A 21,921-nucleotide genomic window follows, 5' to 3' on the forward strand; every position below is an offset into this window, starting at 1 on the left:
CCCAGCACGGTTTGGGTTTTGAGGGACCTTAAATCCCACCCAGTGCCACCCTGTGCCATGGGCAGGGACACCTTCCACCATCCCAGGGTGCTCCAAGCCCCAATGTCCAACCTGGCCTTGGGCCCTTCCACGGTAGGAAGTGGGGCTGGGGCTTGGAGCAGCCTGGGACAGTGGAACTTGTGGGTGGGACTGGCTGGACTTTAAAGTCCCTCCAAAACCATTCCTTTCTATGATTCCATGTTAAATAATACTTCAATTCTTTGCTGCCCATTTTGAATCCAAGAGCAGGCAGTCGGGGAGGTTTGGTTTACTGGAGATAACTCGGATACCTGAAGATTGGTTTTCAGTCTTCAGGCTTGAGAGATACTCCATGCTGTCCCTGTCTTGCATATCAAAACCCATTAAATGGCCACATTTATGCCTGATTCAGTTTGTAATTTGTGTTTGAATCTTGAATGGATGTTCAGTTTTTGTTTACAGAGAGCAGGGGATGTGGAATGTTTCCCATCTCTCTGGTTTATGATTCCCTGCAGCCTCAAAAATCAGGAACCTCTTCCCCATTTGGGTTTGTCTGTATTTAGCTCCCAGCCATATGTGCCTGTTGTGTCTTTCTCTGCTGCATTAAAGAGCTTTTAATAATGGGTATTTTCTCTCTGTGAAGGTTCTCCCACTATAATCAAGCCAGCTTTGGGTAATCTGAACAGACTGAAGTCTTTAAGTTTCACAGTTAGATATCCTTTTTCCAGAGTCTTGGAGTCATTATGTTCTTTTCCTGCATCTTCTGCAGTTTTTTCCTTGTTGTTTTTTTTTAAGTGGAGAATTTTATTGTAATTATTTAATTATTCCTAGCTTAGCTGAGTGTTGCCAAGGAAAGTTTGTATATGCTGCTGGCAGTATTTAATATCCACAGTTCCAGGCTTTATAAACACTTGAGTTATTTAACTTCCTATCAAGTCTAGGTCTTTCCTGGTGTTTCACTGTCCTTTAAAAGTTACCTGTGGACTTGTATGGCACTGATGTGGCCAGTGAGGGATTTTCAAGTGTTGTTGTGGAGGTTTAAGCAGGGAGAGAAAGGATTCTCCCATCTGTTGCAGAACTTGAGTCTCTTGCTGTTAAAATGCACCATTTTAATTCCTGTTCTGCTTAGTGCAGAGGGTCACTGAACAAAGCTACCCTGGGAATCAATAAAAGGATATTTTCCCCTTGGATGCCTGAAAACAGCATGACCCAAGTTTTAGGATAACATAAACCCAAGCATTTACACCTATTTAGCTCCTTAAAGCTGAGTGCAGCACTCGGAATATTCAGTGTTCTGTGCTGTAGGGAGTTAGGCTCCTGTTCCAGAGCTGCTGTAGACTTACCCTTTGAATTCCTATTGATAAGTGCAGTTTATCCTGTGTGCTCCCAAGCCTTCAAACCTGATTTCTCCCCCATTTTTCCCCCCACAACAGCAGGACAACAGGGAAATGTTCCGCAGCGTCCGGCACATGATTTACGACCTGATCGAGTGGAGATCCCAAATCCTCTCTGGGACCCTGCCCCAAGACGAGCTCAAGGAGCTGAAAAAGAAAGTGACTGCCAAAATTGATTATGGCAACAGGTTTGTGAACAGCATTTCCCAAGTTTTTCTGCCTGAATCCAGATCACCCTGTGTAAGACACATCAGCTGTCAGTGAGTTCTTGGAGGATTCTTTTTTTTCCCCTGGAGCTGTAGATGAAATATTTGTGTATTCACACTTCTGTTACAGCAAGATAAAGATTGAAGCTGAGGCAGCATCTTTAAAGTGTAATATGTAAAGTGGAATCCATCTCTCTCTCTTGATGGTATCATCAATTTGACAGTGGTATGAAGCTGTAATTTTTTAAGGCCAATTCAAAAGTGCAAGTATTGCTTGCCTTGAAAATAGAATTTTAAACTCCACTTGCTTCTGTGGCACAAACAGTTGTCGCCCTCTGAGCACCACCAGCTGCCTGTGCCCTCGAGTCACTCAGCTGTAATGTGATGTTGAAGGATTTGGCTCAGAAGCACCATTTAGCTCTTGGTTCCTCTCCTTCCACAGCATCCAGCTGGTGGCACGAGATGAGCAGGGAGGTTTCATAAAAGAAAGGGGCTATTTAGCACAAGAGAGTGGAAGTTGGGAAGGAAATATTGCCCCAAAAAGCAGTGCAGGTTGCATGTGTTGGATATTTCAGTGATTCAGATGTATTCTCTCCCCAGATGGTTGGCTGGGTTTAAAGATGATTTCTGTAAATACAAGTTTTAGATTATAACTTGTCTGTACAATTATGATTTTGCATTTTGATCAAAAAAAAGAAATCAAATCATACTCCTCATCATTGGAAGCAGTGTTTTGAATACTGAGAGACAAAACATGTTGTAGTGTTCCCTTCAGTCCTGCCCATTGTGTGGGATTGTGTTGTCCTGCACACCTGGGGAGTGACAAAGTTTGCACCAACCATTTCAGTCTTTCAATGCTTTGTGATGCAAATCTCTCACCATATTTCATTTATTTTTGTTTAATTCATTAAGAACTGCCGAACTTGCAGTATTTCTGCTCGGGCACTTTATCAGCAAAAGCTGTGATTAAAAAAAGAAATTAAAAAGTAATCAGTAACTGCATTCAGTCAGTAATTATCATTTGTAATCTGAGGTATGGACAGTGGTACCTCTGCAGACAATTACCCAGATGTTACTGGGGTTATTTGTTTGGCTACTGGTTCCACCATCTGCCCAAGGAGTTGGTAAAAGTTGCTCTGAATAACCTCCAGATGCTCAGCCTTCAAATCCAGTGGAACATCTTGTGCTGTGCTTTGTATTTGTAATGTTCTGATGGACTAATTAAGTGATCAGAAGGTTCTCTGGGGAGTGCAGGAGGGAGGTGAATGTGAACTTCTGAGTAAATGCTCACCACTGAAAGATAGCATATGTTCCTAATAAAACCCTAAACCCTTCACTTGTGCCTAAAAGCAGCATGAATGGGGATTTTAGGAACCAGACAGAATGAATTCATTATCTGCTTTATAAATACTGGGTCACCTTTGAGGTCCCAGCTCAAATAATTCTGAATGTTTTCTGTCCTAATCATGTCCTAACCTTTCCTGACTTGTGAAACACTTATTTGTAAATAAGTTTTTTTTTTCCCTTCTGTAAATACAGACAGGAGTTTTGCAGCATATTGTCAGAATAACTGAGGAAGCAAAAATGGCCTTAGGAATCTGTATTTTTAATACCTTTCTGAAATTAGGTCAGGTAATTTTGTTGTGAAAATGCCTTTTTTTTTTTTCAACTGCAAATATCTGTAACTGGGACACTTAGGGAAAAAAAATCAGATTTTTTTTTCCCAAGCATCATTTGCAAGTTAAAGGCTAAAACAAAGGAATTGAATCAAAGGAGGGTTTGCTTCAACTCTTTTGACAGCCTGTGCAAACATTGGTGTGTTGTAGTCTGGGTTATGAGACTTTGCCTGAATTTCTGAGCTTTTCCCCTGGCCCAGGCAGCTTCTCCCATGGAAGGGCTCTGACAGTTCCAGTGCTCTGTGGGTGTTTCTCCTGCTGTGGCTGCTGTCCAGGGAACAGTAGTAGGGAGGAAGAAAACAACATTGGCTGCTTTTCTGTTTGCTTTCAATGATGAAACCATTTTCTCACTAGAAAATTCATCTGGGAGTGAGATGTTCTGGAGGTGCTGGAGAGTTTTGTGATGTCTGGGTCCAGCTCCAGAGCAGAGCTTAAAAATCTGCTGCCTCCACCCTGCAGCTTGAGTGATCTTTGTCTCCCCTGCAATTAATGCAGTGCTGTTAATTGGAGGAGTTTGGGTGTTGACCCCACTCAAGGGTTTAACACTTCCAGGGGTGAGGAGGAATCCTCCAAGTCCATGGAGATATCTCTGTGTGCCACAGCTCCTGTTTGCAAGTCCTTGCAGGTTGTGCCCAAATGGAATTTGCTTTCAGATAAATCATGAACCCCTGTGTGACTTATCAGACACAGAAAATTTGATTTAAGCTCATTGATCAAACATATTTCAGCTCTAAAGTTAGAGCAGCTCCACTGGGAGAGCTGACCATGGAGTTAAAAGGAAATAGGGACACATTTATTGGGGTAAGGTCATTGACAAGGGCAGTCTTAGGGAAGGGACCTGGTTTTGTAACCCTTGGTACTGCTGGAAAATGTGGAGAAAAGTGAAAGGTTTTTCCTGAGCCTGGATTTGATTGTGGCAGAAAGCTTCCTCTCTGCAGAAGGTAATTATGGATGTTAACACCCTGCTGACAGAGATCTGGCTTCTGCTTTAAAACAGGAAACAACTTCTGCCTCGTCTTGTGGGGTGTGGGTAAAACATGAATTGGGAGTGGGAGACATGAGCTGTGTGTGCTGGGACTTGGTTGTTCAGGCTGTTGGATAAATCAGAGGAGGAGACCACGTCTGTGGCAAATTTATTTGTTTAAGAAGTTGCTTCCCCAGCTGTTGTGCTGTTTCATTTCCATCCCTTCTCCCTGTGCTGAAGGAATAAGTGACTTGGATCCCCAGGTTGCTGACGTGTTAAATTGCATTATCACGTCTCAGGTAATTTCTTTCCCATCACGTGTCAGGTGTGCAAGTTGAACATTTGGCAGGTGCTTTTTAGGCATTCCTTTCAGCACTGTTAATTCACAAACATGTTTTCTGTCTTGTTTAGAATTCTGGATTTAGATCTGGTGGTTAGAGATGAAGATGGCAACATTTTGGACCCAGAGCAGACCAGCACCATCAGCCTTTTCAGAGCACATGAAATAGCTTCCAAGCAAGTGGAGGAGAGGCTGCAGGAGGAAAAAGTGAGAGACTCTGTGACTTTTCCCTTGGAAACACAAAGCTGTAAACTAATTGGATGACTGTTATTTTTAGCATTGGTAATGAGGGATTTGATGTGTTTATGAAGAATTATCAGGCTTAAAAATTTTGTAAGAAGTTTTGTCTTAGGCTGGGTTTTTTTTTTTTTTTCATCCTTTAAAGGCTTTAGTAGAATTTATGGTTCAGACCTGTATGAATAAATCAGCTGCATTTGTAGGTTAATATCAGATGTGCATGTGAGAGGTTTGTAAGTTAGGTTGTCATCAGAGTTTCCATATGAGAATCACAAAGACTAAAATCCTCATTCTTGTGTGGTTTCTTTATGCCAGTCCTAAAATCTTGTTGTTGAAATAAAAGGGGCAAATTTAAAGCCCTTCTCAGTCTTGAATTGTCAGCACCTTTGCAGTTCAAAATCCTTATTTTTAAAAGGAAGAACTTTTCTGTTTCTTTTTATTGTGTGTTGCTGGATTTTTTTCAGGTATGTTTGAGGCTCTGTTTCTTCTCCATTTGTTTCTCTCTCCTTAATAAGTAAAGACATCTTTTCTTCCTTTTTCTCTTCTTTTTTTATTTTAACTTTTTCCTTATGGTGCAGCACTTCAAGACAGATCCGGAAAATCTGTCTGTCATAAAACTTAACAGAAAAAAGATCACAGGGGCAGGCACTCAGTGGAAACCTCCTCTTCTTTCTGGAAGGATTTAGGAAAGTTTTATAGCGGTTAGATGTCTGTTGGGCAAAGTTAAACTTTATTTTGTTCTTCAATTGCAGTCTCAGAAGCAGAATATTGATATCAACAGACAAGCCAAGTTTGCTGCCACTCCTTCATTTGCTTTATTTGTAAATTTAAAAAACGTCGTGTGTAAAATAGGAGAAGATGCTGAAGTCCTGATGTCTCTGTATGACCCCCTGGAATCCAAATTCATCAGGTCAGGGCCATTTTTATCTGTGCTCACTCAGGGATGGTACTGAGGGACTTCTGGGGCTTAGCAAAGTCAGATTTCTGTGGAAAGCAGAGGCAGGTCCCTTCGCTTGGGACACATTTCAGGGTCTTGCTGTGCTTGTGGAAATTCAGAGTTGAACACACCTGCAAGGGCTGTGCCCTTGCTGAGCTGCAGAATTCCCACACTTGGTTGCTGAGGAGCTGCTTTCTTTATAAAAATTGTGTGCACTAAGGGAAATGCCAGCTCCCTGCTCAATATTTGTTTCCTTAGGATAAGGAAATTGGGTTGAAAAGTCTCCTGTGAATTCTGAAGTTGATTTTATCTGCTTAAGTTAAAGGGCATTCAGTGATAGGGTATGGAGGAATGGCTTTAAGCTGAAAGAGGGTGGATTTAGATGGGATATTAGGATGAAATCCTTTCCTGGGAGGGTAGTGAGGCACTGGCATGAGTTTCCCAGAGAGGTTGTGAATTCCCAGTCCCTGGCAGTGCCCAAGGCCAGGTTGGACAGGGCTTGGAGCACTCTGGGACAGTGGAAGGTGTCCCTGCCATGGCAGGGGGTGGAACGAGATGTTCTGCATGATCCCTTCCAGCCCAAATCATTCTGTGGTTCTGTTGCTCTATGATTTAAACAAAAAGTCTTCAAAACGTTGTTCTTTTCAGTGAGAACTACCTGGTGAGGTGGTCGAGCTGTGGCCTCCCCAAGGACATCGACAGGCTGCACAATCTGCGGGCCGTGTTCACCGTGAGTGTGCCCTGCCCAGGGCTGGGGGTGAGCGGGGTGGGACCAGCCTGGGGCACCTCTGCAGGGGCAAACAGAGCTGGGGAGGGGCTCTAGGACAAGGGGGAGTGGCTGCTCCTGCCAGAAGGCAGGGTTAGGTGGGATGTTGGGAAGGAATTCTTCCCTCGGAGGGTGGGCAGCCCCTGGCACCAAGTGCCCAGAGCAGCTGTGGCTGCCCCTGGATCCCTGCAGGTGTCCAAGGCCGGGTTGGAGCAGCCTGGGACAGTGGAAGGTGTCGCTGTCCATTGCTGGGATGGGAGCAAGATGGTTTTGAAGATCCCTTCCAACCCAAACCATTCCGTGATCCTGTGCTGCTGGAGGCTTGCAGGAGACATTTCTCCTAAGTGGCTGCTAAATGTTCTCAACACCTGGGAAAAACCAAAGTGAATTTTTGAACTTTTGACCTAGTAGAAATGGTTTGACCTCCTAAGGAATTAATTTGCACAGAACTCCAGTGAGATGTTGAAGTACTGTTACAAAATCTGCTCAGCTCTGAGAGCGCTTTTTGTTAGAGGCTTGCACAGCAAAGGCAAGTTCTGAGCAGCAAAGCCTCTGCCTGCTGAGATGGAACTTGAAATTCAGCTATGAGAAAGCAGCCTGATGTCACTCCTGTTGGTAGGACCTGGGCAGCAAGGACCTGAAGAGGGAGAAGATCAGTTTTGTGTGTCAGATCGTGCGTGTGGGCAGGATGGAGCTGCGGGACAACAACACCAGGAAGCTCACGTCGGGGCTGCGCAGACCCTTCGGGGTGGCAGGTACCTCTGGGCTCCTCTCTCCATCTCCTCTTCAGTCCTTCCATGGAAATTGGGTGGTGAAGCTGCTGTGGGGCTGTAAAAACTCAGAGTTGTTCAAATCCCATCAGACTGGTTGCTGTATCCTGTACACACCAGGGTTTGCGTAGCTGAGATTCCAAAGCTCATTTGCTCCGTGTTATTCCATAGACAACTCTGAAATTCCACAGTTGACAATTCCCCCCTCTTCTGAGTCACTGTGGCTTCAATTCCCCAGGGTTTTCCCTCTTCCCACACTGCTGAGTTCATTCAGTGCCCTTGGTTTGTCTTTGCAGTGATGGATGTTACTGACATCATTAACGGGAAGGTTGATGATGAGGACAAGCAGCACTTCATCCCCTTCCAGCCGTAAGTAGGGAGCAGGTGCAAGAACAAGCAGCAGTCAAAAACCCAAGATTTTAACTTTGATTTTTAAAAAAGTTAATATTTTAAGCTGATTCATTTCCATGGGATATTTTCTCTTCAGTAATATTGTTAATATATCTTCCCTGATAATTTGCCATTAGCTGCAACAGTGATATCCCCAGAAACTTTAGGGTTTTTGGAGTTTCAAACATCCATTCCCAGTTTTCCAGCCTTGTTTTCTTTTTGTTTCAAGATGTCAGGGGGGCAATGTATAGGAGGTGAAGAGCTTAAAGTAAGTTCACTGCTGGTTTAGGTCTGCCTGAGATCAAGAGAGATCATGTTACATCCATAAATTCTGAGTTTTTACTTCCATGAAGTGAGGAAAGGTAGAAGGAATAAGGCAAATAAATTTACATGAAGTAAATAAATAAAAAAATTAATAAATAATAAATTTACATGGATGCTTAGTTCTCCCATTGTGGAATGTGTTGGACTGCCATCTGTTCCAAAAGGCAAAACATAGTTATGGGAGCTAAATTCCTTGATTAATACGCTAATGGATATTCAGATGGGCTTTTAATAATATTTTCTAAAAAAGCTTGACATAATAAAATCATAAATTAACTTTGTTTTGAGAAATAGGCACAATTCAGGAAGCCCTTGTGGTTTGAAGGTGTAGGGCTGGTGAGAGGACTGCAAAGTGTGCAGGTCCTGACAGGTTAATGACAAAAATCAAAGTACAATTCCATTTTTCAAGGAAAATGGGGTTTGGGGAAGAGAATGATATGTTTATTGTGTGGTAAACAACAGCAAAGTTATTTTTTAGCCAGTGTGGAAGTATGCAATGAAAATGAACCTTTCAGAGGGGGTGCTAATGGAACATCCAGTTTTCTGCTCCATTAGCACTGATTCATTTTTCCTGTTCCATATACACAGAGCTTCAAAAAGATGCACAATGTGATATTTATTTTTCCCTGTAATAAATGAGAACATTCTCCTGAAAAAGTCTATCCCAAAGGACATGAATAAGGTGGAAACCAATTCAGGGTGAACGCTGGTGGTGTTATTTCCAACATAGATATGGGCTGTGTATATGAGGCACATTTTTCTCCTCATCCCATGCTTTGTTTCTGTTGTACCACATGAATTCTGTTTTCATATCTTTGTTTGTATTCATTCACTGGCCACTAGCACAATGGCTGTCAAAAACACTTGGCAAGATTTACTTCAGTGCCACCTAATGCTGCTGTTTATTTATCGTCCCCATCTTCTCATTTGTTCACTGAGTTGGGTTGTCTGCTCTTCTCCTCCTTTTCCCTGTGAGATTGATGGGAGCTTTTCCTTCAGGCACTCCACCTGTGCAATGACAGAGGTGACCCTGGAGGTGTTGCAGGGCCAGTCTGCTATAAATATATCTATATTTCAGTATTTGTAGAAAAGAGAACTGCCTGTGTGGGTTTTCACTGAGTAACTGGGGACTCCCATGTGGGAGAGCTCCCCCTGCTCCCTGAGGGAGCAGAGCCCTCACAGGTGTGCTGGACTCTCTGTGGTAGATCAACGTTCTTCTGATTAATGATCTCCCTCTGTCTTTCTTGTTACCTTTCCTGTCCTCTGTCCTGCGTTGACTAATAAATACTCTTTGTCACAACTATGATACGATCTTTTGTGTTCCCTTGTCACTGTGACTTCTGGTTTTCTGTGCCCCTTTGTCTCCTGGTGTTGGTCGTCATGTGCATCCTCCAGGCTAGCGTTGGATGACGCCATTCGACACAAGCAGCTGAACATATCATCCCGTTTTTCACCCAGGGTGGCAGGGGAGAATGATTTCCTGCAGACTGTTATAAACAAAGTGATTGCTGCTAAAGAAGTCAACCACAAGGGTCAGGGTAGGTACTGCTCTTTCTGTGCACCTTGATTTGCTTCGTCTCGTGGTGGTTTTGATTTTGGGATCAAAAATTGTTTGTATGGTTTTGTTCCTCCTTTCCCCGTTCCTCAGGGCTCAGCCTGCTCTTCCCCCTTTCCATAATTTTTCCCCTGCCCAGTGTGGACTCTGCATGTTGTAGCATTGTTCAGCTCTTGGATGTGTTTATGTTTCTGCTGGAGAGGGTCCAGGGGAGGCCACCAAGATGATCAAGGGTCTGAACATCTCTGATGAGCAGAGACTGAGGGAGCTGGGCCTGGTTACTCTGGGGACAGGAGACTGAGGGAGTCTCATTATTCCATATCAATACATCCAGAGGGTGTCAGGGGATGGGGCCAGGCTGTTTTCAGTGATTCCCCATGACAGGATGAGGAGCAGTGGCCATAAACTAAAACACAACAAGTTCCACCTCACCTTGAGGAAGAACTTCTTCCCGTGGAGGGTGGCAGAGCTCTGGAACAGCTGCCCAGGGAGGATGTGGAGTTTCCCTTTGTGCAGACATTCCCATCCCACCTGAACATGTTTCTGTGTCACCTGCTCCCCTTTTCAGGACTGGATGATCTCCAGAGGTCCCTTCCAACCCCACCTATCCCATGCCAGATCCTCTGCTGGAGGTGATGACTCAGGGACTCACCTCTTGTGCCCTTGAGCTGTGGATTTTTACCTCTGCATGCTGAAAGAAGGGATATTCCCTCTCTTCTCTTCCTCTCCTATATTTTTGCTCTCTGCAGCTGCACTTGGGACATTTTTGCTCCTTCCCCAGGAGACCTGAGCTGGCAGGAGGTGAGGAGGGAGCCAGAGCCAGGCAACCCCTCTGGAACCTTCCCTAGTACCTTCTCCAGGCCACTGCTCTGGTTGATTTATTTTTGTGTGTGATCCCATGATCATGATGTGTCTGTGCCCAGTTATTCCAACGCTGGCTTCAGTATTTTCTGGAATTCTGGACTAATGTGGAGTTATGCTGATTCATACAGAGTTTCCACCAAACACTCTGTGAATATCTGTATCACTCCATATCTGGCCAAACTCCAGGAAAAACTACACACTTTCCCCTGATTTTTGCACTAATTAATAGCAAACAAAATTTTACATAAACCTTATTTTTAAATTCTCCTTTAGCTAATGAGGAAAAGTTTTATCTGCTTCCCCTCCTTGTTTTCACCTGTGGCCAGTGTATATCCCACAGGAGGAAACATTTCAGTGCCTTTGATTCATTCCAGATTATTTCCCTAAAAAAGGTTGCCCAAGCAAACAGAAGAAGGATTAGGAGTTGTTCCTTAGCCAGTCAGTGCAGGTACAGTTGCAGCTCAGTGAAGCAGCAGCTGTCAGAACCATCCCTGGCAGCAAATCAGCCCAGAAACTCTTACAGAGATACCATGGAAAAGACAAGCTGCCAAGTGTACACAAAATGAATGTACAGTTAATTCTCTAACAGGGTAACCCACAATTTATTTCGTGGATGAATATTTTTGGGGTGTTTTTCATAGCTTTTAATTTTAGGATTTTCTTCTGCAAATTGCTGCTGTGATTATTTTGTGCTTAAACTTGATTGCCAGCCACTTCACCAAGTGGAGGCTTCTTTGGGTTGGGTTTCTTTTTTATTTTTATGGGTTTTTTTTCCACTTTGGCATCTTTCTTTTTCCTGTAACAAATGTGCCTGATGTTAGTTGGCAAGCAGCAGCTTTTTAGTGGCTTCTTCTGCTGCCGAGCAGAAAAATATCAGCTGTGTGGAGCTGATGCTGTAGATTTGTGTGCTCAGAGCAGTAAAAACAGCTTTATGGGATGGTGATCAATCAGTTTGGGGTGTGGATCTGCTGCTGTTGCTTGCTTGGAGTCCTTGGGTCTCTCCATGCAAATCATCCTTGCTCTTTCTCTTTTTTTCCCATGGAAGATAAACATCTCATTGCAAAGAACATGGAACATAATCAGAAATAATTCTGCCTGCTGTACTCATGTTTTTGTGTGAAGTGATGAGATCTGTTGAGAGTTTGAAAATATTTTCTATTTTTTTTATTATAGGAAGATCAGTTATCTTAATCTACCTATCTGTCTTAACATTTTTACATTTTTCAAGTTCTAGAAAGAAATCTTTAGGAAGCAAGAATCAATCCCAGCAGTTTCATAACTGTGTTTTTTAACACAACAGGTCTGTGGGTGACTTTGAAACTTCTTCCAGGAGATATCCATCAGATTAGGAAAGAGTTTCCACACTTAGTGGACAGGTCAACAGCAGTGGCTCGGAAAATGGGCTTTCCTGAGATTATCATGCCTGGTAAGGCACTTTTAATTAATGCTGCTTTGTTATATTTTAACCTGCTTTACATCTCTGTATGTATGGGAGGTTTTGGAGGAAAAAATAATTAAAGATGAATTTAAGGTATGGTATGCATTAAAAAAAAATCATCAAAAGTTAAAAATAATTAAAAATAACTGTAAAATACTTTGGTAATACCAGCATCAATAAATAAAGCTCCCACCCCCATCAAGAAGACAGGAAATCCCAGCGAGAGTGGAAATTCTCCCTTTTTTTCCCAGTTAAAAAGAATGTACACAAAGTACACACTTTGTATTATCCCCATAGCAAGGGCATATGTAAAACTACTCTCCTGTGCTGAATCCAAAGCAGATTTTTGAGGCACAGGCTTGATTTAGAGATAGCAGCTCTCTTAGGGTTTGTACCAGCTCTGGATAATGCATTTGAAAGAGAGCCACATCATTTTTTAAAAATACATGTATTCTGTGCATGTTCAGTTCAGGTGTGTACAAAAAACCAAACAAATCAAAAGCCATGAAAACCAACCCAAAACCGTGGTGCTTCTCAAAATAAAAACTGCCATGAGCAAGAGCAGAACCTGCAGTGTCCTTTGCAGACTGGTGGGCTCTGGGGGATCCATGAGATGTTTCCAGAGCCATCCCAGTTCCAGGTCTCTCTGTGGCTGCTGGCAGATGTCTGTCAGATGTTTTACAGTCTCTTCTACAAGTGGGAGTGTCTCAACACCTTGTTTGCATCCTGTGCTGGCTCATAAAATTATTGGAAATCCCTTGTTTGCCCAGCACATTGTCAAAGTTTCAGTTGAACTGGGGTGGAGCTGAGGAGCATTTTTAGCTATAAATCTAAATACAACCCCCAGGCCAGCAAAACCATCAAACCTCTTCCTGCTGTAACAAATTAGAGACCTCTTGTAGGCTGTTAAAACACTGTAAATTGCAAAATACCTTTGTATGGGATAAATGTGTTGAAACTTCTCCTTTCAAGTGAATACTGAAAGAAGTTGTGTAAAAATAAAATAAATGCAAATGTGGTGTTTGAAATGTTCTGCCATTGTTTCTGTGTGTCCTTGGTTTCCCAAATCCTTGGGTTTCTTGTGAGAATTGTGGGTTATTTTGTGCTTTGCTTTCCCTTGTAGGAGATGTTAGAAATGACATCTATGTCACCTTGGTGCAGGGAGATTTTGACAAAGGCAGTAAAACCACAGCAAAGAATGTGGAAGTCACAGTGTCTGTTTATGATGAAGATGGCAAGAGATTAGAGGTATTAAAGTATTTAATGTCTGGGGGCTTTTTGATTTTGATACATATCATGTTAAGCCTTTTCAACAGCTGTATTTGTCAGCTTAAGGTCCCAGGTTTTATTTTCAACCAAACTTTTCTCATCATTAAATACATCTTGCCTTACCCATGCATGCATTTTGGTACCAGTTTCATGAGGAGCATTCTCTCTTATTTTCTGACCTACTTCACTGATTTATTTTTTGTTTATTTGACTGAAAAAGTGGAGTTTGAGTGACATAAAAGCTTCCCCTTCTGTTTGTTTTTGCAGAGTGTTATTTTTCCTGGTGCTGGTGATGAAGCCATCTCAGAGTACAAGTCAGTGATCTATTACCAAGTAAAGCAGCCTCGCTGGTTTGAGACTGTAAAGGTATTTAGACTGTTAAAATAACTTCTCTGGGTGTTAATGTGCCATTAATACAGCTTCCAGTGGGAAGCAAAAGTGGGAAAATGCAGTGCCTGTGTTCAGCAGGGCAAGGAATAGCTCAGCCAAGAAAGGCTTTGACTTTTATTGCATATTGAATTTTATTTCAGCCATTGCTCAGGATGACTGGTGTGGGGGAACTCCAGCACCTCCTCAGGAATGGTTTGCTGTCTTTCCATGAAGCTGACCTAGAGGAGAGCAGGATATTAAGGCTAAAAAACGTTTGCCATAGTGTTGGACTCATCACTGTTTGGGGAGCTGGTTGTGCTCTAAGCCTGCTCATTTTGCTGGAGTAATAACCTTTCCACTGCCACTTTTGGATATTGCAAACCTGGAATCCATTCAGTCTGACAGTGAGCAGGGGCTGTGTGCTCACAAGGGCCTTGCAGCTGCTCCCCACACCAGAATTTTCACTCCAAAGGTGCCTTATTGTGTCTGTAGACAGAAGAGGGCTGTTGGAATGGCAGAGGATGGATGTGCTGCTGGGATTGTCACTCATTGATCATTTGGAAGATGTCTGGATGGGGCTGGGGGAGGCTGAAGGTGCTGCCCTGACCATTTCCCTTTCCTCCTCTCCCCTTGTGTTGGACTCATCACTGTTTGGGTTGTGCTTTAAGCCTGCTCATTTTGCTGGGTAATAACCTTTCCACTGCCATGTTTGGAGGTTGATGGTGGCTTTCTGGAATCCATTCAGTCTCTGCAGCAGTGGGAGCAGGGGCTGTGTGCTCTCAAGGGCCTTGCAGCTGCTCTGGAATTTTCACTCCAAAGGTGCCTTGGAGTGAAAATTAGATATTAGTGCCTATAGATAGAAAGGACTGCAGAGGATGGATGTACTGCTGGGATTGTCACTCACTGATCATTTGGAAGTGCTGGAAGATGTCTGGATGGGGTTGGGGGAGGCTGAAGGTGCTGCCCTGACCATTTCCTTGTTCTCTCCCTGGTGCCAGGTTGCCATCCCCATCGAGGACGTGAACCGCAGCCACCTGAGGTTCACCTTCCGCCACAGATCCTCCCAGGACTGTGAGTAACTCAGCCTCTGCTTGATGCCTCAGGTTCAGCTTTTCTCTTTTTCCCATTCTGTGCTGCTTTAGTGTGTGGGTCTGGGCTCACATCAGGGGATGCTGAGCTCTGTGCACAGAGCAGGGAGACAAAACAATTCCTGCTCCAGCTGGGCACCAAGGACAAATGATCCAAATCTCAGCCCCGGAGCACAAACCCCGTGGGCTGGAGAGAGAAAAACAAGCAGGGTGGGACTGCAGGGGCTAAAGCTGGAATGGGACAATGAACTGCAAGGTGCAAATGGAGCAGAACTGATCCCAGGGACAGAGCCCGTGCCCGGCCGTGCATTTTGGGGCCATTTTGGTTCATCTTGGGTGCAGCCCTGGCTGGGCTCTGGTGCTGCCCAAGGTGGATCCATGGAGGGGATGCTGTGAATGAATCCCTGCTTTATTCTGGAGCTCTGCCCAGCCTCTGCTCCTAGGGCAGCCTTCCCAAGGCACCATCCTTGGGAATTCCTGGAGCAGGGATGCCATTCTTGTGTTCCCAATCCAGAACTGATTATTGCCTTTGCTTTTAGTGCAGGATTAAATTTGTGACACTTTGTCATATCTCAGCTCTTTTTTCTCTTCACATGTTCCTCACTCTCACCTATCTTGATTTTTTTCCTTCCCTGCCCAGTTTTTTCTCCAGAGGGAATAAATGGAATTTTTTACTAGGCTACTAATGGAGTAAAGCTTTTCATTAATAACTCAGAGGGTTGTGATATTTTCTATCTTAGAGGTAGGGAGTAGTAAAGATGTTCAACAAGTGGGAATGTGAAAGTCTACAGTTGGCTTAGCATCAGTAATTGAAGACTTTGGGATTAGGAAAATTAATAATATAATCTAGACAATGATACTTTTTAAGGAAAACACAGTTCCAAAATTCAACTTTCAGTCATTATTATCAGAATTATGATTGTGTGCTACAAATTATTAGAGTCAGAAATGTTATTAGGATGACTTAAGTATTTAGGTTGGCCACAGCTTAAATATTTAAAAGAGGTCACTCCTAAATATTAACAAGAGCCCCTTTCAGGGCTTTCTCCCAGGCTCCTTGGGCTGTCTCAAGGTGATGAAACTTTGCTTCTGGCTTTACTTCTCAACTTCCTTTGTGATCTCTCCTTCATCTGTTGCTTTGTTGTTTTAAACTTTTCCCAACGGATTTGACCAAGAAGAAGCTGAATGCATTTTTTTAGTTCCTGTTGGCTGCAGAATGGGTCAGCTTTCAAAAAACTGAGGCACTTCATCTGCATTTATGGATCCAGTTTTTGTTTTGCTTCTAATGTTCCCCCTGCAAATGTCTGTCCTCAGGGCTCTGTGCTCTGATGAGATCCTCAGTGCTGGTGTTTAATCTTTATTCCAGCTCCCAAACACTGCCATTCTTCTAAAACCCTGGGCTTTCTCAATGCATCACATTTCTGTTTTGTTTTTAAAATTTGCCTTTATAAAGCTTTCCAAAAAGAACAGACAGAATATGGAAATAAGAAGCATCTGGTTATTGTTGATGTTGTTGATGTATTCATTTGGCTTTTTTTTTTTTTTTTTTGGTTCTGTCTTGCTTTTAGAAGACTTCCCCAATTTTTTATACACTTAATTTACATGAGAATCTTTGCTGTGGTCCCTCACTGACAGGTTGTCCATGTTTGTGAGATTTAGGTGTCCTGACTGTTGAAATAATTATGTAGTGATTTTTTTTCTTTTTTCTTTTTTTTTTTTTTTGGTAACAGCCAAAGACAAATCTGAGAAAATATTTGCTCTGGCATTTGTGAAGCTCATGAGATATGATGGGACAACTCTGAGGGATGGAGAGCACGACCTTATAGTTTACAAGGTAGAATTTTGACTTCCCAGCAGGGAAGCTCCATTGACTGACTTCTGGGGAATTCTGTTCCAGAATTACACTGGAAAATGTGTTTTGAGCTCTGCTGTTAAATCAAACTAAGCAGCAAGTCCTGAGCAGTTGGTTTATATGGGAGATTGAGTGTTAAACCTTTAGTATGTTGTAATTTCAGCAGGATTTGTTGTTGAGTTTTTTGTGGGTTGGGAAAAGTGAATTCTGTAGCCTTTTAATTAAGCCATTAAGCCATTTTGGCTTTAATGTAGCCAGATTAGTGCTAAATTAGTATTGTTAAAGATGCATTTGATAGCTCCAAACCTAAGAAAATCCAGTATAAATATTAAAATTTTCTTGCTACCGAGATTTTGACAGGATATTTTCTCCTGCTGTGTTTCAAACATCCCTGTAGGCAGAGGCCAAGAAGCTGGAGGATGCCTCGACCTATCTCAGTCTGCCATCCACAAAAATTGAGCTGGAGGAGAAGGGACACTCAGCCACAGGCAAGAGCATGCAGAACCTTGGGAGCTGCACCATCAGCAAAGACTCCTTCCAGATTTCCACCCTGGTCTGTTCAACAAAGCTTACCCAGAATGGTGAGTGCCCAGAGCTGCTGCTCCTCACAGCAGGCTTGGGGTCTGTGTGCTGACTCTGCTGCCTTCTCCATCCCCATTCCACGTGGCTGTTTGCTGGGTTGCATTGTGTGGGTGAGTGTGTGAGCCATCCAAGCTTTTCTCTGTTTTGCTCCAGAGCCGTTGATGTCTCTGAAAAAAACAGAAGAATCCAAGTGAAGTGGAACCAGGGATATTGTTTCCCATATAGTTGAGGCTCTTGCCCTGAAATGCACTGAAACAGGCTCTGTGGCATTTCACTTTTCTCTGAAAAATAGCACTTGAGGGAGGGGATGAGTCTGCTCTCAAGAGTAGGTAATATCAGGGCTCTGCTCCCAGACATGCTGGTTTGTTATTCCAAGGGGCAATATCCATATCTCAGGGCTGGGGACAGCTCTGATGTTCTCTCCTGTGTGCAGAGGGGATGTTAGGGTAGGATGGAGGTCACCCTCATGTCCCCACACCTTCCCAGGAGTGGCCTTGGCTCCGTGTGCTCCTTTCCAACCTTGCATTCCCTCGTTTGTCCTGTTTGTCAGCTGGCTGAGTGCACCCCAAGGCTGTGGGGAGGCTGCTGGTGGCAGCCACCAAAGGAAACCTTTGCCATTTGCAGCCTGTGCCCTGCGTGTGACTCCGTGCTGGTTGCCATGGAGCCATCCCTTGTTCTCCTGGCTGCTCCAGCAGCGAGTGGGGAGTGTGGGAGGGTCATTCCATGGGGACTGAGTCATGGCAGGGAGCTGCTGTGACTCAGGAAGGGCTGTGGGAGCTGCGTGGGGACACTGCCCCATGCAGAGTTCCCTCTGCCCGGGGGGATGTCCCTGCTCCGTGACTCCAGCCCTGCCTTGGCTGTGCTGCTTCCCAGCGGCTCTCCCAGCTCATCCCGGGTGTTTCACATGCAGAGCACATCGGATCCACTGCAGTCTGGCAGCCTTGGAGCCTGGCAGGGTGTTCAGCTGAAAAACTGGGATATGCTGGGAGGATTTCCCAGCAAAGATGGGCTCCCAGCTCAGCAGCAGCACGGTGGGGCTGGGGCTTGCAGAGCAGGATCCAACATCTGGAATTAAACTGATTTTTGTTGGAAAATCGCTGCTGTTTTTCCCTTCAGCCTTTAGAAAAGTTAAAAGTTTAGTAGTTAAAAGTATTTCCCAGTGATCAATACATTGATGTGGCTTTCACAGAACTGCTATTAAAATTAAGCCTGAGCATTGTTCGGTGCTTGATTTACATATTGTTTGCTTTGAAGGCCTGATCTTTATTTAATGCTGCTGTTAATTATGTTGTCTGGGAAAGTTTGCCTCGGAGTTGCCAAAGTCTTTTCTCTCTCTTCAAAGTACTGTGACATTATTAAGCAAGATCACCATGTCTCATTGAGCAGGAAAGAAACAAAACAAAAAAGAAAATCATCATTAAATTCCTCCCTCAAGTATCAGTTTTCATCTAAAAGTTGGCAGTGATTTTCAGATGGTGATTTCTGAAGCTGATTTTAAGCTTTGTAAAATGGTTGGTTAATATTCTTCCTCTAACTTTCTTAAAAACAAGTAAATAAAAATTCAGTATTCTCCTCACTTACAAAAATGTTGGGCCAAAGGAGATTTTTCTCCTTTTGGTTACCTGTAATAGTTCTTTCTTTACCCTCCATAACTATCTTAGAATTGGCTTTAAAACTTATTTTTAGTAATTCTAAAAGTATGGATATAAGTCATCTGGCTTTTTCTGTTGTGTTTGATGGTGCAGAGGCTTTTTTGTTTCTGAGCTCTTTGAACACTCCCTTGCCTTCAGTTCTCTATGAACTGTGAGTTTTTAATGTTGCTTTTCCATCAGTAATCAATGTCCTTAGCATGGAAAAGTCTTCAAAATAACAAACTTGGTCACTGCTGAGACTTTGAGAGAGAGTGATGGTGTGAGGTGTCTATTTAGTTTAACACTTGACCAGTTTTTAGTGGTTTGAGCAGAATTTATTAAAGCAGGACATTCCCTGGCCTTTTCCTGGATTTTGCACTTAATTTTGAGGAAGAGTGATGACATAAGACAAAGAGGAGAGGCAGAAACCCTCAGTGCCTGTGGAAGTAAATGCTCCTGGAGACTCTTCCCAGACTTCCAGGGTGTCCTTTTATTATTCCCATCAGGGTGATGGGAACAGAACTGGAATTGTATTAATGGCTTGCTGGGAAAATAGTATCAGTTATCAATAGGCAGAGCTGGCTGTGCTGTCCCTGTGGATTTGCTGTTGGAAGCATCCAGGGCACCTCAAAAGCTTATTCCAAGAATTTCTGTTCTCTCTTCTGCCTGAAGGACTCAAATCTTTGGATAAGAGTGGCTGTTCCTTCACTGGAGTCAGAGCTTGGAGGAACCAGGGAGACCAGGATTCTGCAGAGCACTTGGGAGGAATTTGACTTAGCACAGTTGATAATTAAAAAAAACCCCAACACACACATAGGACAAATTGAAGTGCTGTAGTGGCATAAAAAGTGAAGATGTAAGCACAGAATTAAAATAAAAAATCACATAGACTGGAAAATGAAATGTTAAAGTCAAGAAGGCAGAGAATTTCAAAGAACAGATGGGAATTTAGTTAGAGGGGAAATATTCTTTAACTGAATTCAGTGGCTGGGCTTTGAGAAAAGTTTGGGTGTTTCTGTAGGGGAAGCTTTTGCACAGATCCAGGTTAAGGAAAGCAGGAGCTTGGGGTGGTTCCTTCCACTTGTCACATACCCTGGAAAAGAACAATCTTCATCTGCAGTCCACAGAATAATATATCACATTAATAAAGCCAAGTTGCTGCTGGGGACTTTGCAGTCTGGGTGTTTGTTTAAACCTTTTGCAGTGGGAAATGCCAGACTGGTTTGGGTTGGAAGTGACCTTAATGATCACCCAGTGCCACCCCTGCCATGGCAGGGACAGCTCCCACTGATGCGCTTGGCTCCAGCCTGGCCTTGGGCACCCCAGGGATCCAGGGGCAGCCACAATTTCTCTGGGCACCCTCATTCTCTCTCCCTCCTGATGTTTTCTAACCTCAGATTTCACTTGACCTAGGCTTACTCCATCATTCCTGTTTCCTGTAGGCTAAAATACTGTTTTACATCTTTTTACTGCATTATTTTCCACACAGCCCTATGCAAAGAGTGGGATTAGTGCCTGACTGCTGGGGTTAATTAATGCTTGCATTGCCAGCCAGTGCCCATTTTTCCATAGCCTGTGAGTTATTTTTCCCTTTCAGCTGGCCTGCACTGACATTTTGTGCTCACAAATGTATATTCATTTAGCATTTGCTCTGCCATCACGCTGCAGTCCACGTGGGTTTGTTTTCTTGGGGCAATCCATGATGCTGTTCAGAGCCTGTCTGTGGGCTGGCTTTTGTTCACATCATTTCTTCTGTCAGGCTGATGCCTTGTTAGAAGTCAGACTGCAGCCAAATTCAGGGATGGAAAGCTGATATAAATATATCCATGAAACACTTTGGGTAACTCATGGAGGCATCTCTGCCTTGCTTCCAGAAGCAATTTTTTTTTTTTTTTTTTTTTGGTTAATACTGAGTTTCTAAGACTTTGGGTTCAGGCTATACACTTCTTGTAGGATGCATTAAAAGGAATGGAGGACTTGGATTCGAGTCTTTTAAAGCTTTAATGTAGTAAAACTCTCTTGATTTCTCCTCACAAAGAGATGATGAGAAGGCTTGGTTTGAGTGCTGCTCAGAGGGGACTCTTTCCAAGGAGTACTGTAGTGCTTTCCACTAGAAGTAATTTCATTTATTACTTAAAATGAAAGGTTTTTGAGAAAAGCATAGCAGCTGCTTTCAGTCTCTGCAGATAATTTCCACAATAAACTCTGCAGATTCAGGCCTTGCTAAACGTTGTGTTGGTTGCTTTGAAAGCCTGAATAGCAAAGAGGTGAGGGGGTATTTGTAGGGAGGAAGTGCCTGTTTTGAGTGATTTTGGGCAGAATTCACACAGTATGAATTATATGGGGAGGTGGGCCAGGGGCTAAACTGAAGGTAGTGAGTCTTTAAATTATCCATAAAATCATTAAAGTTGGAGAAGACCTTTGAGATAATTTCATTCAGTTTGTTGTTGAAGGCTTCTCCTGAGCAGGAGTTGCTGGGAGTTCTGTTTTGTGCTGAAAACTGACTTCTCATGGGGAAGAACCTTCCCCTGAGGCTGCTTTGGTAAAGGAGGAAGGAGTGTGGGGTTTGGGCTCTGTGGGTTCCAGGGCTGGGGTTTGGGCTCTGTGGGTTCCAGAGCTGGGGTTTGGGCTCTGTGGGTTCCAGTGTTGGGTTTGGGCTCTGTGGGCAGTGTTGAGTTTGGGCTCTGTGGGTTCCAGGGCTGGGGTTTGGGCTCTGTGGGTTCCAGGGCAGGGGTTTGGGCTCTGTGGGTTCCAGGGCTGTGGTTTGGGCTCTGTGGGTTCCAGTGTTGGGTTTGGGCTCTGTGGGTTCCAGTGTTGGGTTTGGGCTCTGTGGGTTCCAGGGCAGGGGTTTGGGCTCTGTGGGTTCCAGTGTTAGTTTTGGGCTCTGTGGGTTCCAGTGTTGGGTTTGGGCTCTGTGGGTTCCAGTGTTGGGTTTGGGCTCTGTGGGTTCCAGTGTTGGGTTTGGGCTCTGTGGGTTCCAGGGCAGGGGTTTGGGCTCTGTGGGTTCCAGTGTTAGTTTTGGGCTCTGTGGGTTCCAGTGTTGGGTTTGGGCTCTGTGGGTTCCAGTGTTGGGTTTGGGCTCTGTGGGTTCCAGGGCAGGGGTTTGGGCTCTGTGGGTTCCAGTGTTGGGTTTGGGCTCTGTGGGTTCCAGTGTTGGGTTTGGGCTCTGTGGGTTCCAGGGCTGTGGTTTGGGCTCTGTGGGTTCCAGTGTTGGGTTTGGGCTCTGTGGGTTCCAGGGCTGGGGTTTGGGC

At 43.9% G+C, this 21,921-nt stretch overlaps 1 protein-coding gene across 1 annotated transcript in view; it reads left to right on the top strand.

The window, feature by feature from the left end:
- Positions 1-21,921, top strand: part of DOCK1 (dedicator of cytokinesis 1) — a 277,491-nt gene that overhangs the window by 34,116 nt on the left and 221,454 nt on the right. The window contains exons 6-18 of the mRNA XM_066554638.1: positions 1,452-1,600; positions 4,670-4,805; positions 5,588-5,745; positions 6,421-6,502; positions 7,158-7,293; positions 7,605-7,677; positions 9,418-9,560; positions 11,742-11,867; positions 13,003-13,127; positions 13,416-13,514; positions 14,516-14,588; positions 16,336-16,439; positions 16,855-17,038. Coding sequence (XP_066410735.1) covers positions 1,452-1,600; positions 4,670-4,805; positions 5,588-5,745; positions 6,421-6,502; positions 7,158-7,293; positions 7,605-7,677; positions 9,418-9,560; positions 11,742-11,867; positions 13,003-13,127; positions 13,416-13,514; positions 14,516-14,588; positions 16,336-16,439; positions 16,855-17,038 — 1,588 coding nt within the window. The remainder of the gene's footprint in view (positions 1-1,451; positions 1,601-4,669; positions 4,806-5,587; positions 5,746-6,420; positions 6,503-7,157; positions 7,294-7,604; positions 7,678-9,417; positions 9,561-11,741; positions 11,868-13,002; positions 13,128-13,415; positions 13,515-14,515; positions 14,589-16,335; positions 16,440-16,854; positions 17,039-21,921) is intronic.

The sequence above is a fragment of the Molothrus aeneus genome, chromosome 8, assembly GCF_037042795.1.
Source record: "Molothrus aeneus isolate 106 chromosome 8, BPBGC_Maene_1.0, whole genome shotgun sequence".
Lineage (NCBI taxonomy): Eukaryota > Metazoa > Chordata > Aves > Passeriformes > Icteridae > Molothrus > Molothrus aeneus.